The 15967-nt window shown below is 52.6% G+C and overlaps 2 protein-coding genes across 2 annotated transcripts; both read right to left on the reverse strand.

Annotated features, from left to right (window-relative positions):
- Positions 1–575: 575 nt before the first annotated feature.
- PDIA3 (protein disulfide isomerase family A member 3) lies at positions 576–10023 on the reverse strand. Its single transcript, XM_077318200.1, has 13 exons — positions 9698–10023; positions 7628–7706; positions 6935–7052; positions 6605–6709; positions 6176–6305; positions 4814–4930; positions 4593–4718; positions 3043–3225; positions 2689–2797; positions 1839–1967; positions 1575–1654; positions 1284–1341; positions 576–970 (listed from the first exon to the last, which is right to left on the reverse strand). The coding sequence occupies exons 1-13, from the start codon at positions 9838–9840 to the stop codon at positions 851–853; spliced, it is 1497 nt and encodes a 498-aa protein (XP_077174315.1). The 5' UTR covers positions 9841–10023; the 3' UTR covers positions 576–850.
- Positions 10024–11477: 1454 nt separating this feature from the next.
- On the reverse strand, positions 11478–13162 carry LOC143827710 (zinc transporter ZIP1-like). Its single transcript, XM_077317542.1, has 3 exons — positions 13010–13162; positions 12770–12900; positions 11478–12293 (listed from the first exon to the last, which is right to left on the reverse strand). Exons 1-3 carry the CDS (start codon positions 13113–13115, stop codon positions 11691–11693), a joined length of 840 nt encoding a protein of 279 aa, XP_077173657.1. The 5' UTR covers positions 13116–13162; the 3' UTR covers positions 11478–11690.
- Between the last annotated feature and the right edge of the window lie 2805 nt (positions 13163–15967).

Consider the following 15967-nt stretch of genomic DNA (forward strand, 5'->3'; position numbering starts at 1 on the left):
CACAGTGTTGCATTCTGCTTTTGTTTGAGGTTTTTACACTGTTTGGCTTAACACACAAAAAAGACACCATTTGATTTGAGAACCAGAAACACTGTGTGCAGCCAAAGATCATAAGCTTTGGACACCCAGTGCCTCAAGCTGCACTCAGCACCGAGTTCTTTTCCTGTCCTTGAATTGAGTGATTGAAAGGATATTAATACCCCTGCCCATGGATAAGAGGAGAGCCCGCCCTACAAGCTGGGGCAGTTTCTCCCCTTCTCAGCCCTTACTTCAGGAACCCTCAGACCAGCACAGAGGCTACTGGCTCCTTTAAGCAAAGGCTCCAGACCCACCCCCAGCAGCAGTTTTCCCCAAGGACAGCAAGATTTTAAGGGATCAAGAAGATTTTCAGAGTTGGGCTTGGGAGATCCAAACTCCTGTCATCACAGACAGCCTCTATTCTACTGCAGCCAACGAGGGCCACCCTCTGCAAGGACAGGCCAACTAGAGGGCTCCACATCCCCCTCAGCACGCTGGTCTCTCCACTCTCTCCCCCCCCCCCCCCGGCTCTGAACCACATCATAAAGCACGGTCAATCTTGGGATTAGGGGTAGTTTATTATTTCACTCCTCCAAATGTACAAAACATTAGAAAACAAGCCCACCCCCACCCCCCCAAACATCAACCAGTCCAGGGCATCCATGGCCAGTGCAGCAAGGAGAAGAGGGAGCAGAAAATTAAACAGAACGGCAGCAGTTTGGGTCCCCTCCCATCCAAGTGGCTTCTTTGCCTTCCAACGGCTTCTGCTGCACTATCGGCCTGCCCCGATGGTTAACAGGCTTCTCCACAGGCAAACAGGCATGGAGAACTCTCACAGATCTTCCTTGGGCACCTTCTTCTTCTTCTTGGGCTTCTCATCCTCCTGCAGAATGGGTGGGTAGGTGGCCTCTTTCTTCAGGTAGCTAATGAAATCACTCACCTCGCGGCCTCCCTGCCAGGAAAAAAGACAGGAAGCAAGGTATGGCAACCAGCAGCAAGGCAGGCAGGGGCCCTAATAGGTACACTGTTCATCCCTCCCACACACACACACAGAGTCAAGGCTATGCTAACAGGATGAAAAACTGGTTCCTCAGTGGAAAGGGACTTCTCTCCTTTTCTCTCAAGGCCCCAAAGGCAGAGAGCTCTCCAGGTTCCAGCCACAACCTCTCACAATGGCCCTTCCCATCCCAGAGATGTGGTGAGGACTAGGAAAGAACAATTCATTCAGGCTGAATAAATGCCGACAAGAAGCATCAACAACTCACCTCATATTTCTTTGGATTTTGCTTGCTGCCCGCAGGAGCAAAGTAAATGGTGGGGAAGCTACAAAGAGAGAAGCACCACTCATCTAAGTGTACACAACAATTTCCTCACCGTGGACTTCCTCACTGCAGCTTTTCAAGAGAAGAGCGGTTGTGGTCAGTCCATAGCTGGGGAGACCACCAAGTTCAGGAGCCACCAGTGAATACAGCTGCTGACCCTGCCTGGGAGCAACCGACCACCCAAGAGAACAGGCAAGAACAAGGCCAGGGCCGCCAGCCAGAGGTCAGTCTTACCCTCGGACTTCATAGGGTGAAGGCACATCGTTGGCTGTGGCATCCATCTTTGCTATAACAATGTTGGGATCTTTGCCAAGCTGTTTAGAGGATAAGAGAGTCAGCAAACACACATATACTCAACAATACCTGCTTTGGCCCCAACCCAGCCACATTTCTCTCTCAAGTGCTCCTCCACATCCTGCAGAAACACCCCAACAGGTAAGGTCACCTGTGATAAAGCCCCTCAGGCCCACCAGTCCCCTGCCAAGAGTCTAGGCCCACCTTCTCAGCTAGCTCCTTGTACTTTGGTTCCAGGTTCTTACAGTGGCCACACCAAGGCGCATAGAATTCCACAAGAACATCTTTGCTATCATCATTTACGAGTTCATCAAAGTTCTCAGCTACCACCACCTTGGGAGGGAACAGACACATTTCCATGAGCACAAGTCCAAGGTCTTGACACCTACCGATCTCAATCTGTGCTAGGATAAGTAAGAAGACCAGCTGATCCCTAACAGAGAGGGGCTTTTGCTAGTGCTGCCTTTCATCAAATTTAACTGCAGGAACCTGTACCCCAACACCGCACCACTTGTGAAGACAAGAGTGCTGTTTCTCAGCAAGAATGAATGTTTGCCCTGAGGCAGAATGGGATGTCAACGCAGCCATTCAAAGCTTGTTCTGCCCACCCCAGAGCCTACTGTACCTAGTTTTAGGCCACTCACATGACTGCAAGCATGAAACTATGTGATTGCAAGCCTGAAAAACTGGTGGTGCTGTGCTTATTTATAATTCAATTTATATCCTGCCATTCCCACATAGTGGCTTGTGGTGGGTAAGTCATCACATCACAATAAAGCCCCATAAAAGCACACAAACCCATTAAACTCTACCTCCATTCCCTGCCAGCAGCCCAAGCTCCCTCCCAACCTGCTAAGACTTCCACAGTGGCCTCTGGGGGCTGCCCAGGCAGCCTGATGTTCCAGCTAACTCAGGGAGGGGCCCAGACCTTGCCCACTCCACCTATGAAGCCATCCAAGCTGCAGACAGTGCTACTGGGACACCCTAATTATACGTTCTGGGTTGGAAGAGCATGTCCTTGGAGTTAGGGATGTGAACTGGCAGCAGTTCCAACCTTCACAGGCCCGTCGTTATTTTCTGGGATGGGTTCTGACTTCAGGTATCTTTTCAGATTTCCATCAAAATAATCCTGGAGGAACCTCTCGAGAGCCTTTCCATCACGGCTGCAAACCAAACAAGAACGATTTCAGTCACCTGACACTGCCTGACCCCATCCCTCCAGCAAAAGAGAAACATCTCAGACTGAACTGTTTCTCCAGTGTTGTAGCCTATGCTGTTAAGCCTCAGGTGAGAAGGTTCCATAGCCTGAGTTTCAACCAGCCCCGCTCAGCATCACACTAAAGCAGTTGGAAGCTACACACAGAGAAGCAGATGCTTCTGAAAAGAATGGACAGAAAGCTCCACTCACGAGAATTCTTCCTGCATGGCATATTTTTCCCCCTTGGCTGTCCGGATTGCAACAACAGGAACATCCCCAGCAGTGCTTTCCAGTCCAAACTCTGAGAGCTCATGGCTAAAAGTCTTCTGATTAGCAACAGCAAAGTTGAGGGCGCGTCCAGCATCCAGAAAACTTCGGGCCACTTTCATCACCCTGAGGAGGCAAAGAAGGCTGCTTATTCCACTGTCCCGGGATCCACCATGTAAGGCTGGCATGTGGAATTCTAACTCAGAAAGCTACCAAATAGAACCAAGCTCCAGGAACTGCAGGTATTACACAAAATTGGGGTGGGGGAGGAACACACAAAGGCCAGTAGTAGTAATCCCTAGCTTTGGAGTCACTTCTTAGACTCTCCGTTGCCCTTGTAGTTCTTATTTCTAGTACATCTAGGTTCTAGAAGAGCAAAAGCAGAGTTAAGAGAACAGTGTCTTTCACACACTTAAAGCAAGCTGCAATTTGCTGAGAGCTTAAATAAGGTTCAGAAGGAGCTACAAGCCAGGCAAGCTGACAAGGCTGTGAATTCACATTTCCTTGGTGCTTGCTTATGTAGCTGAACACCTTCCTTTCCATTTTTAGTTACACTTGCACACTGCCTTCAGCATTTTCCAGAGAAAAACAACTGACTTCAGAACATCCAAACAGAACTAATGGCCCAGAGATACTTTCAGTGAAACCAACAGCTTTCTCTCATCTTCCAGCTTCAGGCAGGGATGGAGAAAGATGACGCAGTGTTTCTGGCCTGGGCAGTTCTCGCCAGTGAAGTGGAGTTAACCTCTTCCAGATTCCTGAAGAGATTCAGGTGGGTAACCATGTTGGTCTGGAGTAGCATAACAAAGCTGGAGTCCAGCAGGGGCATCTTAAGACCAACTAAGTTTTATTCAAGGTGTGAGCTTCCATGTGCACAGCCCACTTTGCCAGACAAAAGGGCCAATAAACTGAAGCTAAGACAAAGGCTTCCTTCCCTGGCAAGCATCACTACTGGCCAGATTTGGAAGTTACTTAACAAACAAGATCTGGCCAGTGCCGATCATATTTAGGCTACCCTTGAAAACTCTCAACCTTTTCAAGTCAGTTTCAAATGCAGCGTGGTTAGGCTTGTACTGGACCTAGGGATCACATTCCCCTCATGCTGAAAAGTAGCCCATTTATTTCTGGACATAATTAAAAGTGCTGGATTCTGGTCTTTTTATGGTTAGGGCTGAGAAAAGTCACACAAGACCCCCTTCTCTACTCTCCAGTCTTCCGCATTAAGATATTCCTGTTGAATCTCAACTGCCCAGGAAGCGGGGGGGGGAGCCAATGACAGGTTATCTCTGCTGAAATCCCTCCCCCCCATGATCACCTTGCTTGAGTGCTGCTTTAACATTTTACATGCCTTGCTGAAAGACTCCCTGCTTGTTTTATTGATTAATACTGATATTGATGTTATGCTTGCTCATTACGACTGATTGTTGTCTGTTTCCAGCTCAGTCAAGTCAGGCCTCTAGAAGAGCTCCACAATTCTTGCTCAATAACCCAACCTGTTGCGCCAGTAGTTGGAGCCTTTGGGATTCTTCTCGTAGTCCACGTCATAATAAGCCACCAGCAGATCCTTCCCTTGGATCAGTTCTTTGTTGTCTTCCGTCATGTGTGGACAGATACCAAAGCTAACATGCAGAAGGAGACAGGCAGTGTTAGCCTGACGCTCCCAATTCCAGGCAAGAGACACAGCGACAAAGAGAGAAAAGACTGCATCACTCACATGTTCTCCTGAATAAACTTCTTCACCTTGCCTGTGGTAATCTTCTCCTCTGTATATCGCACAGAACTTTCTTCAAACTTGTTTGCCAGATGGGAGGGACGGAACAGGATGATACCTCTGTGGAGAACTGACAGCTGCAGTTTAGCAGTAAGGGCATACAACCACCCCCAAAAAAACCAAAACACAACCTCCCAGTACTTTTCCAAGTTACAGTATACTGAACCTGTAAAATATCAGCATTTCTTTTGCCCTGATTTGATATTCCCAAATCCAAACACCAATTCAATAAATATTCAGGACTGCCAATTATTTTTGCTCCATAGTACCCTAGGAGGACCATTAAAATCAGTGGTCCCCATAGGATATAGAGTGTTCCAAAATTGAACATAACAGATTATAACAAAACATAACATATTCACAGTGTGACAACAAATTTCAACTTTAACATGAACCTGTGGGAGGTCAGAATGGCTCAGATCATGGAGGGGGATGTTTGGTGGACCAACACATGTTGTTGTTGAATCTGGGGCGCGGGGGCTGTTTCTCAAGGTAGAAGATTCACTTTGCAGCATAGCTGCTGGTGCTGCTCCTCAATCCCCTCCACCAAATTTCAAAAAGATTGGACCAGGAAGTTTAATTCTATAGGCCCCTAAAGGTACCCCATTCTCCACTGTTTCCAATGCAGGAGGAAATCATTTAAAGGGAACATGGCCCTTTTAACATTTAAATACCTTTTCACTGCAATCCCTTTAAACACCTTCTCCAAACCACAAGTTCACCTGTAAGGTATATAATGGAATTGCAATCCCTATAAACACCCTTCAGCTATCCTACAGTACAGAAAACCCCCAAATATGTTTGGAATTTGAGGCAAGGCTATTTTGGATACCTAAAAAATATCAAAATCTAAATTTGATTGAAATAAACTAGTTAGGGGGTATTTATCTGGCTTGGATTAGCCGAATGCACACCCCTACTTAGCAGTGGGTAGCAATTACCCTTCTTCCATATTCCACCTTAACTGCACTGCTAGCTCCTTTGATGCAAACTTCCAAGGTAGTGAGCTGGCAGGTGTGTCAACTCCTTAGCAAATTCCCCAAAGAAAAGCGAACCGTTCATCAGTTCAAGTTCTAACTTGCATGCTCCCTAGAGGGCAGCCTGCTGGTGTTAGACTGAACAAAAGTAACCAGCCCAACAGGGATTCAGGGCTGGGGAGAAAATGGATCCACCAAGTGGGAAACACAGAAAACACATCTGTAGTCACACATTTCTGGCATTCTGTGCTGTAGTTTATATACTGTCTTCCTCACACTGCAGGAGAAAATCGGGAGGACAGAGGCATCCCACCACACCCACACTTACTCGCCATCGGGTTCATATTTCTTAATGAGCTCCTCGTCATTGGTGTGTCCAAAGCGATAATGATCCCGCAAGGCGCTTGCTGCTTTCATGAACTCTGAGTGCGCATCACCAAATAGCTCTTTGAAAAAACCTACAGCACATACAATCAGAATGGAGGATGCCAGAATGTATTCTTATATACTATAAACACATGAGCGCATGTGTGCAAAACAGTTAATCCATCCTGTTACAGTCCCTGGCCTATTACTCCTGAAGCTGGTTAAGAGCGTTACTTTATGTCAACATTGCTTTGGATATCCCTTTGGCAACTATCAAGTTACTAAAAGCAAAAGAGGCAAGCAATGCTGCCTGCCACAAGTCCTAGAGAGGCTTCCCCTCCCCTCTCCCCGCCCCCAACCAAAACAGGAACTTGTTCCCCAGGCTACTTACCCACCACAGCAGCATCCTTTTCACTGATGAACTTCTCAAAGCTGTCACCACGGAGAGCAACAGAAGCTGGGCCGGCCTGTTTCTTTAGATGACTGACAATTCCATCTTAAAAGAAAATTTGTCAGAGACCAACTCTTAAATCAAGGGATGTACACAACATAGCAGCTTTTATAAGGCACTACACATTAGTTTCCTTGTGTTTTGGAATTCCCCTTTCAAACATGACCCTTGCAAGCCCCTTAAATGCTGCAGTCACCCAGCTTAGACCTCATGCCTCTGGTCAGCTGCACTACAACAAGTCATAAAGGATTCTGGCCTACAATGCCTTACCAGCTGTCCTAGGACCATCGTAGGCACCCGATTCCTCCCCATTCCTGAAGATCTTGAGAGTCGGGTATCCACTCACACCATATTTGTTACAAGTGTTTGAGTTTGCTGTACAATCAACCTGAGGAAAGCACATGTACAGATTTTTTGCTACACACACAAAAGCTTGAAGTCCTCATCCTGACATACATTGAGGAGCCTCCAACAGTATATACACACAGGCTATATGTTTAATCAACCCCCCCCCCACAAACAAAAACCCACAAATACAACACAGCCTGGTTACAACCAGCCTACCACAGAGACGCCTGGGCTACTTGCAACTTGAGGACCTTAAAACTGATGGCATGTGATGTGCCTAAAGAGTACCTAAATTTGAGGCCCTGGGAGCCAAACAGCCCTTTCCAGCTGTAGTTGTAACCGAGGGTATTTACCAGTGCAACCACACTGGGCCAACTCCTTCCTCCAGGAAGTGGAGATGCAACGCATCAACTGACTGTCCTTCTCCTTGTCCTATCCCCATTATACCACTCCAGCCCTGCTGCACTCTATTTCACTGGGAATCTTTGTTGCTGGATTCAGAAGTCACCATTATTCTGTAACCCACCCACTGTTGCTCATGCTGGAGGTCCCAATCAAAACGGATTGTAAATGAAGCCTCCCTCCCTGCACAGAGAATCCATAATGCCCACATACCTTCACAAGTGGAACAATTCCTTTAAGCCTTGTGGCTGCTGACTCGTATTCAGGGGCAAGCCGCTTGCAGTGTCCACACCTACAAAACAGTTTGGTGAACTGTTACTATGGTGTTGTTTCCTGCTCCAAAGTCGCTGGTTCCCCAGGATCAGAAACGGGCTACCTACCTTTACTATCTCTTGCAAAGGAATTAGGATAAACAGTCTGCAGCAGTGGCTCACTACTTCCAAGTGGCACACCGCCTCCTCTTCAAAAGAAAGCCGGCTAACTCCCCCCCACACTTGGTGAAAGCTGACTCAGCATCAGTCAAGCTGGCCATACACATAGTAAAATATTTACTAGCAGAAGTACAAATGACAACTTATTGAAAAAAACCAAAAGTATAATATGCAGCTTGATCACAGGCAATTCTGCAAGCATACCCAATATTAAAAAACAAACAAACTTGGAACATAGTGAAGAGATTCAGCTTGATGTAGGGGTTAGGAGCCCCCACATGCAGCCAGCTGGGTGACCTTGGGCTCTCCACAGCACTGATAAAGCTGTTCTGACCGAGCAGTGATATCAGGGCTCTCTCAGCCTCACCTACCTCACAGGGAAGGCGACTGTACGCTGCTTTGAGACTCCTTTGGGTAGAGGAAAGCGGCATATAAAAAACAACTCTTCTTTTTCTAACATATAGTTTCAGTAATCATTTGATGCACTCTCGGTGCTCCAGACATATAGGATAATGCTATTTAAATTGCCCAATGCTTCTGTAAAAGGCCACTTTACAGTCATTGCTCCCCCAAAACAGGAGTCAAGCCAAGCCCCACTCATGATATGCAAAGAAGCACAGTAGTGGACTATCCTAAACACTATCTACAGTATTTGCTGGCATATAAGACTACTTTTTTCCCCTGAAAAACATGCCTCCAAGTGGGGGGGGGGTCGTCCTATACGCCGAGTGCACTTTAGTTGGGATTGATATAGCTGCCCATAGTGGCCCATAGTACTGTAATGTAACAAACTCTATATTTTGAGTGGAAATGTTGGGGGGTCGTCTTATACGCCGGCAAATACGGTAAATAAATAAATACTGGATCACTGCAAAAAGTTCAAATATTTTATTTGAGAATGAACTATTTCTTAATACCAGGTATTTATCACCAAAAGATAAAACTTTAGTAGGGGCTTTATTTTAGAATGAATTGAAACACAAAATTTTACCCAGAGTGCATAGTATGTAAATCTATTCTGTAAGTCAACTGACACCAGATAAGAGTAATTCATTTAAGCTCATTACAGAATTTATTCTCTACTTCAACTTTTAATTCTTGCCTCCTTTGAGATAGAAATCAATGACACTGAGTGCAGCTTGGGAGACACACTCATGTGGCTCAGTGGTAGAGCATACAGAAGGCCTGAGGCTCAACCCCTGGCTTCTCCACTTGAGAAGACCAGGCTGCAGGTAATCTTAAAGAACCTGAGCCTCTGGAAAGGCAGCAGACGTGACCGACCTCCTTGCAATTAACACCCCCTTTTCTTTGCACTTCAGAAATGAATCCCTGAACTGAGTGAATTATGAAGTCACTGGAGCGGAGTTAATTAAGAAGGCACTAGAAGGCCAACTATTAGCTTGTATTAAGTTCTTCAATCGCCAATCAATCACTCGCTTCCCCATAGAGATGTAAAACGCTTTCAAAGCAAGCCGCCGCTGTAAAGGCTCCTCCAGTACGGACAATCTTCTGAGCCAGGCGCGTCTTCCGGGTACGGGGACTGCGCAGCGGCCGCTCCCCTCGACGCCGCCGCCCAAAGCGAACCGGACCCGGGCAGCCTGCTGGCCTCGCGGGAGCCAATCCCAAGCAGACACGGCACCGAGGCCCCGCCCACGACGCGTGGCCCCGAGGCATCCTGGGGGCTGTAGTCCGAAGGCCCTCACTGGAGAGCGAAGGCTCCTCTCCGTCCGGGGAGCAAGCAACGGAGCGGCCCTCCCTCCCTCCCTCCCTCCCTCCCTCCCTCCGGGGCAGCCTCGGTCGTCAGCTGCCCGCCGCGTCCCCCCGCGCCCGGGAAAGAGGGAGGGAGACCCACCAGGGAGCGTAGAACTCGACGAGGGCGAGGCTGCGGTCGGCCAGGCCGCTCTCGAAGTCGTCGTCGCTGAGCTCCAGCACGTCGGAGGCGCGCCCGGGCCGCGGGACCAGGGCCAGCAGCAGCGCCAGCAGCAGCCGCTCCATCACGCGCGCCGGGCCGCGGAAGGGAGAGGCGAGGCGGGCAGGGGAGGAAGGGCAGGCCGCGGTCCGGGAGGCGGCGGCGGCGGCGGCGGGCGGGCGGGCAAGCGGCTCCTGGTCCCTCCGTCGGCGGCGCCGCTCGCTTTCCCTCACGGTCGCCTCAGCGGGAAGCTAAAGAGGAGACGGAAGTCCCGCCCCCAGGCCCCGGCTGCAGTGTGGCAGGCACTCATTGGCTCGCGCCGACCGATGAGCTCCAACCGGGAAGCCCGCGGGGGGCGGGGGCTACTGCGGCCCCTCCTCCGTGTCGCCATGGCGATGGGGTGGCGCGGCATCTCGCCGCTGACGCCGAGCTCCGCCCCACCCCACCCCACCCGGAAGGCTGCCGCCGGGCGTCAAGCACGAGCCTCCGCCTCCCCTCCGGGCGCGGGGACGACGTGGGCCTCGGGGCAGCGCGGGGAGGTGCGCGGCGTCCTTCGGCCGCAACGGGCCCCCCGCGGACAGGTGCACTCCCGCCCCCCCCCATACGCCTCTTCTCTCGGGGTCGGCTGTTCTCCCGGCGGCCCCCCTTTCGCTGCCCGACCTCAGGCTAGCAGAAAGGAATCAACAGCAGGGCTTGGATGCCCCTGCAGCCCTTTCGGCCGGTGGGCACCTTGGCCTTCTGAAGCAGGCACCCCAGGAGGGGGAGTCAGCCACAAAACTAAGTCTCGCAGGGGAGGTTCTCGTGCCGTGGGGACGACTGCTGTCCAAACCAGCCTTTTAAAAATCCGTGCAGCCCCTTCTGTCTCCAGCGGCCAGTCAGAAGCCTGCCAAGCAAAAGCCCCACTGGGCTCCACTCACTGTCTAATAAACTCTTGGTGGGGGCCAGGAAAGGGGTCAGTAGGCTTCATCTTGCCCACCGGTACCACATTGGGGACCCCTGACCAATGAGCAGCTGATGACCAAAGTAGTCACTGGATATGCTTAAAATATTGATCTACACACACATTTACAGACCACCCAGCTATTATTATGGAATAATTCCATAATTCAAATTTTAGGCAAATAAGGCTTTTTTCAGTGCTCCCTAAACTTTAGTTTACATTTGCAAACAAACATTATCTCCCCCCCCCCATCTTTGTGTCTTTACCCCCAATTTTATCAGTATCCCAAATGCAGTATGTTACCAGTTCTGGTGGCAATCTGTTAGCACCATGGGACGAACATGAGCACAGCTCTCCTGCATCACCGTTCCCTCAGGAGGAGAAGGTGCTGCAGCACCTGCCATCCTGCTCTTGGGCCAGAAACTCCTCTTCCTAAATATTCTGCAGACCCCTCCTAAATGGACCTGACTGAAAGGTGACCCGCTGCTGCCCACCTCCTCTGTGGAAAACCATGCTTTTCCAGCAGGGGGCACTGCAGCTCCAGCTAGTGCAGGGAAGGCAGAAGATTTCCTCACTTCTCCCCTCTGCTCAGCTGGATTGTAGGTTTTGTGTTGGGGAAGAGACAAGGCACAGTAGTGCTACCCCCCACCCTCTGATGAAAGCACAGAATCAACACTCAAAGTGGCAATGAGGAGGGAGGGGACAGCAAGGAAGGCAAGAGAAACTCCAATGGCTAAACTCTTACAAAGCAGCACGATTGTTTTAATAAAAATATTTTAAGAGTACAACACAGTTGCCACTTAGCCTGTTGGCTCCCCCCTCCCCCGGCCCCAGGATCCAGTCAGCAGCAGGATTTGTAGCCATCCAGGGCAGACTGGCCCCAAGGAAGGGAGCAACTTCCTAAGCATGTCTTCAGATTATATTTCCCTGGGAAAAAATGACAGGTTCTCCGACCTTTTAAAGCCCCCCCACCCCCGGCCATGTCCTCAGGCAACCTCAGCCCAGGAGGCGCAGTCCAGCCATGCCTGAAAAGCCCAGCAGGACAGCAAGAACTTTGGGCAGGCGGCCAGCAGGAGAGCCCAGTTCCTGGGGCAGGATCTCCAGGAAAGTGACATACATGAAGGTTCCTGCAGCCACGCCTTGCAGCATGCTGCGCGCGGTGGTGGTGCTGCAACCAGAGCCATGAGTCACCACCATGCCCAGGCCAACCCCCAGCGGGGACATGAGCACAAAGGTGCCCAGAGCAGCTGCCAGCCAGCGTGGGGGAAGGCGGCTCTGGAGCAGCAGCAGGCCCAGGCTGGCAGCAACAATGCTCTTGTGCAGCAGGATGGCCCCTGCCAGCTGGAGCACTTTGCCAGGGGTGTCCCGCAGGCCAATGGCCAGGCCCTCGAAGATGGAGTGCAGGGAGAGGGCCAGCGTCAGCACCAGGGAGCGGAAGCGAGAGGGGCGGCGGGAGCCCTGCTGTTCTTCCAGGCCGGGTGGGAGCAGGAGAGTGGCTTCATCACTGCGTGGCTCGCTGCAGTCCAAGGCCACGTGCTCAGTCACCAGCACCAGCAGGAAGCCCAGGGCCAGGATCAGCTCTGGCATGGGGAAGTCCAGCTGCAGGCCAAGAGAAGGCAGCACAGTTGGTGGGTCCCTTTCTGCCTTCTCTCCAGCATCTTTAATTATTTGTATTTCTTTTTTCTAAACCGTCACTCCCAGATGGCTCGTGGCAATTCACTAGAATCTCCCCACAATAAAACCCCATGAAACGATAATTAAAACCCACAATTACAGTCATTAAAACCCCAATATGGCTCTTTCTCAAAGCCAGCCCCGCATGCAGTAGTAATCATGGGAGCAAAACCTCCAGCGCAGGTGAAGACCGCCCTTGTAGTACTGATTATCTGCTCCTGCGACTGGAGGCTCGACCGCAAAGGAGAGCAAGACCTCCCCGTGTGCCCCAGCTACTGTTCATGCCGCCCCGCCCCTGGCTCCCAAGGTCCCCTGCGCTCCACCCAGCTGTCCGACGGCCCCAGCCAGAATAAGTCGCGAGTCGCCTTCTGCCGCGCTCCCCCCCCCCCCCCCGTCGGTACCGCGAGCTTCTGTCGGCGCAGCTCGTCCCGCAGGTCGGCCAGCGAGTCGGGCACCACGTCCAGCAGGCAAGTGGCCAGAAAGACGCCGCCGGCCGCGCAGCTCACGATGCTCCGCCAGTGCTGGGCAGACCCTGCCGGAGGGAAACGGGGTGAGGGGAGGAGGAGAGTGACGGAGGGTCAAGGCGGGGAGGAGGGGTCGCGCTCGGCCAGGCCCACCCCACCCCACCCCACCCCACGCACCGGGCGGGCCCAGGCGGCGGAGCGCGGCCGGGAGGAGGCCGCAGAGGAGCGGCAGGAGGGCCAGCGCCACGAGGCATCCCAGCTTGACGGCCAGCAGCGACCACATGGCCCCACTCCGGCCCGCGCCTGGCCCGCCGACTGTTTAAAAGCCCTCGCGCCACGTGACCCGCCTCCCGCCCATTGGCCCCGCCGCCCGGCCCGCGCGCGCGCCACGCTCTTCGCCTCCGGCCGGCGGACATTCCCTTGGAAGGGGCAGGCCCTCCTCTGCTCCGCCACCCACCCTGGGTGCCCTGGCTGAGCCCTGCCCTGCCAGCAACCTTGGTGTGGACGCTCGGCTCAAATCCTGATCTAGATCCAATCAGGCCAACCCGACTCAGCCGAGGGCCTCCTTTGGCAGCAAGAGAAGAAGAGGACCCAAGGGGGCCTGGAGAGAGGTGGGGTGTGTGCGCGTGCTGCTTTGAAGGAAGCCATCAAGGTTCCCGGTCTGATAGGCAGGAACAAGGCTATGAAGGAGAGAGAGATTCCTGGGAGACCCTCCCTCCCTCCCCCCCCCCCCCGCCCGCCCGCCCGCCCGCCCTGCAGTTAGGTGCTTGGATTTCTCAGTGGGAGGGCAGATTGCTTCTGCGGGCAGTTGGGGGGTGGCTCCTTATTTCATGCCTGACAAAAGGTGTTCCTTATCTTTGCAGTTGAGTAGCCCCTGACTGTTCTTGGAAGAAATGAAAGGGCTCTCTGTGTGTCCTGTGTCTGCTAGCTGGGGGCAGGGACCTGTGCTGCCCGAGTCTGTTCGTTCCTGAGGCTTCTCCAGCAGAAGTTTGCTGAGTGCTCTTGTGGTGACTCAGGTGTTCCTGAGCTGTATAGGAAGACTCATGATGGAAGAGTCTGCCTGTCCCTGGCTTCATCCCATCCTGCTGCCTCTAAGGACAGCCAGGGACAAGTTCGGCCAGCCAGGGAATTCAGGGGTTGAACTGAGCAGTGCCCTCCTGAAACCCCTGTGCTTGGGCAGCCCCCACAGTGAACCCAGTCAGAATCCTACAACGATTCCCCAGAGAGCAATAAAGCAAGAAGAATACCCTCGCAGAGAGGCACAGCAGAGAGTCTAGCGATTTCAGTGGAGTTCCAAGTCACCACAACTGGCCAGCACAACCTGATGTGATCATCACAGCCCCCTGATACCTGTCAGCCACTCCCCAAATGTGGCTTGTGGCAAGGAGGGAGCCAAAGGGGCCCTATACCGTCCTCTCCTGGAAGGAGCCCCATGGTCAGACTGATGGGGTGGAGGCCCTGCAGAGGACATACAAATGGGCGGAGGATGATCCCTCCCCTGCAGCCCAGGAGAGAGGACAGTGGTGGCCTCCCCTGCAGCATGCCTAGATCCAACTCCCTTCACTTGTTCATCAGACCCCCCCCCCTTGAGAGAAGCCCCGGAACAGGCTCTGCCAGGCCAGGGGAGGACACACAGCAGCCCCTTCCCAGGAGGCCTTCTTTCCCAGTCCCCAAGAGCTCCCTGGAAAGGGTGCTCCTTGAGCACTGGGGTCCTGGGTTCAGATCCAACAAAACCTGGCTAGCTGCAGCAAAGCAAAGGCCATTTCTCCAGGGGAAGGGATCTCTGTTGTCTGGAGATCAGGTGGCATTCCAGGAGATTTCCAGCTCCCAACTGCACGTCAGCAAGCCTAATGCCCGCATGCCTTTCAGGAGCTGGGCGAAGGTGACTAGCTAAGCCTGTTTGGATTGTCCCGCCATTCCCATCTCAGGCTGGATGTTCTTGGCAAACTGTCTAACTGGGGTGAGAAGAGGGGAGCTGGTGTGACTCTGGAGCCCGAGGTGCGAAAGACCGGCTGGTGCTGAACAGAGCCCCTTGCAGGAGTGCAGAAGGCTGAATCACAAGAGGGGCTGTGAGCAGTGTGTGTGTGTGGGCGGGGGGGGGGGGGAGGCTACTGCTGAGTGTCTGGAATTTCCCCAGGGGTGGGTGGTCAGTCTTTCTGCTGACTCTGAATCATCCTGAAGCAAAGCCGGAGAATGTTGGTCACCGGGAGGCCCCTCCTGGCTTGTGGTCCTACCGGGAGGGGGCAACCTTGTAGCCTCCTTCAGAGAGGCCTCTCTTTTTGTACCTTGCCAGCTGGCCGAGATGTGACAGCTTTTGGGGGAAGGGTACTCAGCCATTGCATTTCTCATCTTATTCTGATGCTCACAGATGAGCCACTCACAGGAGGTGTTTGGTTCAGCCTCCAGCCCCACCGGGGTCTGCTAGCCAGGCTTGCACCAGAGCTGGAAATGAGGCATCACTCCATGATAGCTTGGAGGACTGCTGGCCCATAGGCTGTGCTGTTTTGTGCTGCTTGAATGGTCCGTTTCAACAGTGGTCTGCCAGGCCCGCCAGTTGGGGGGGGGGTGTGTTACAGGGCAGGAGCAGAGTGCAGACTGGCCTGGAAGGGCGGGAAGGCATTATGCATGACACCCCTCCTGTACTTTCCACGGGGCAGGATGACTGAAGAGTTCTGGGGACTCTCACCCCTGCTGCCACTGGCTCTTACAATGCAGGCCAAAGATTTGGAAGTAGCCGCTGGGATGTGTCGACTCCCTTGGTGCTCCAGCACTGGACTGCAGGAATGGATTCAGGCAGTAGCTAGGCCTCAGGGCCCCTTGAACACTGACCCTGAAAGCCTCTAGTCCTGGTTTGGCTGGCCACAGGATGGGCAGAGGACTGGCCAAGAGAGTAACTAGGGGGGCTTGCTTGATTTCCCCCTTTGTTTACTAATCTCTGCGACCTCCTCCCCACCACCTTTGCCAGTCTCCTCCTCCCCCTGCTGGCAGGAAGCACAAGCAAGTGCAGAGACTAGGTGTTATTCCATGGCTCAGGTGAGCAGGCCTAGAGGACCCAGAGGTTCCCCTTCTCCCTGCTCTCTCTGGGTGCTCTGTTACTGATCAGGTGGCGACCGTGACTTGCCCTCCCTGGGCTAT

Source organism: Paroedura picta, chromosome 18 (genome assembly GCF_049243985.1).
Source record: "Paroedura picta isolate Pp20150507F chromosome 18, Ppicta_v3.0, whole genome shotgun sequence".
In the NCBI taxonomy this organism is placed as follows: Eukaryota; Metazoa; Chordata; class Lepidosauria; order Squamata; family Gekkonidae; genus Paroedura; species Paroedura picta.

Excerpts from the sequence above, each read along its gene's own strand:
- PDIA3 (XM_077318200.1), bottom strand. The coding sequence starts at position 9,840 with ATGGAGCGGCTGCTGCTGGCGCTGCTGCTGGCCCTGGTCCCGCGGCCC. Across the intron at positions 4,719-4,813 it reads AAGTTTATTCAGGAGAACAT|CTTTGGTATCTGTCCACACA; the intron begins GTGAGTGATGCA and ends TCTGCATGTTAG. Across the intron at positions 2,798-3,042 it reads GCCATGCAGGAAGAATTCTC|CCGTGATGGAAAGGCTCTCG; the intron begins GTGAGTGGAGCT and ends TTTGGTTTGCAG.
- LOC143827710 (XM_077317542.1), bottom strand. The coding sequence starts at position 13,115 with ATGTGGTCGCTGCTGGCCGTCAAGCTGGGATGCCTCGTGGCGCTGGCC. Across the intron at positions 12,901-13,009 it reads CCGCCGCCTGGGCCCGCCCG|GGTCTGCCCAGCACTGGCGG; the intron begins GTGCGTGGGGTG and ends TCCCTCCGGCAG. Across the intron at positions 12,294-12,769 it reads TGCGCCGACAGAAGCTCGCG|CTGGACTTCCCCATGCCAGA; the intron begins GTACCGACGGGG and ends CTTGGCCTGCAG.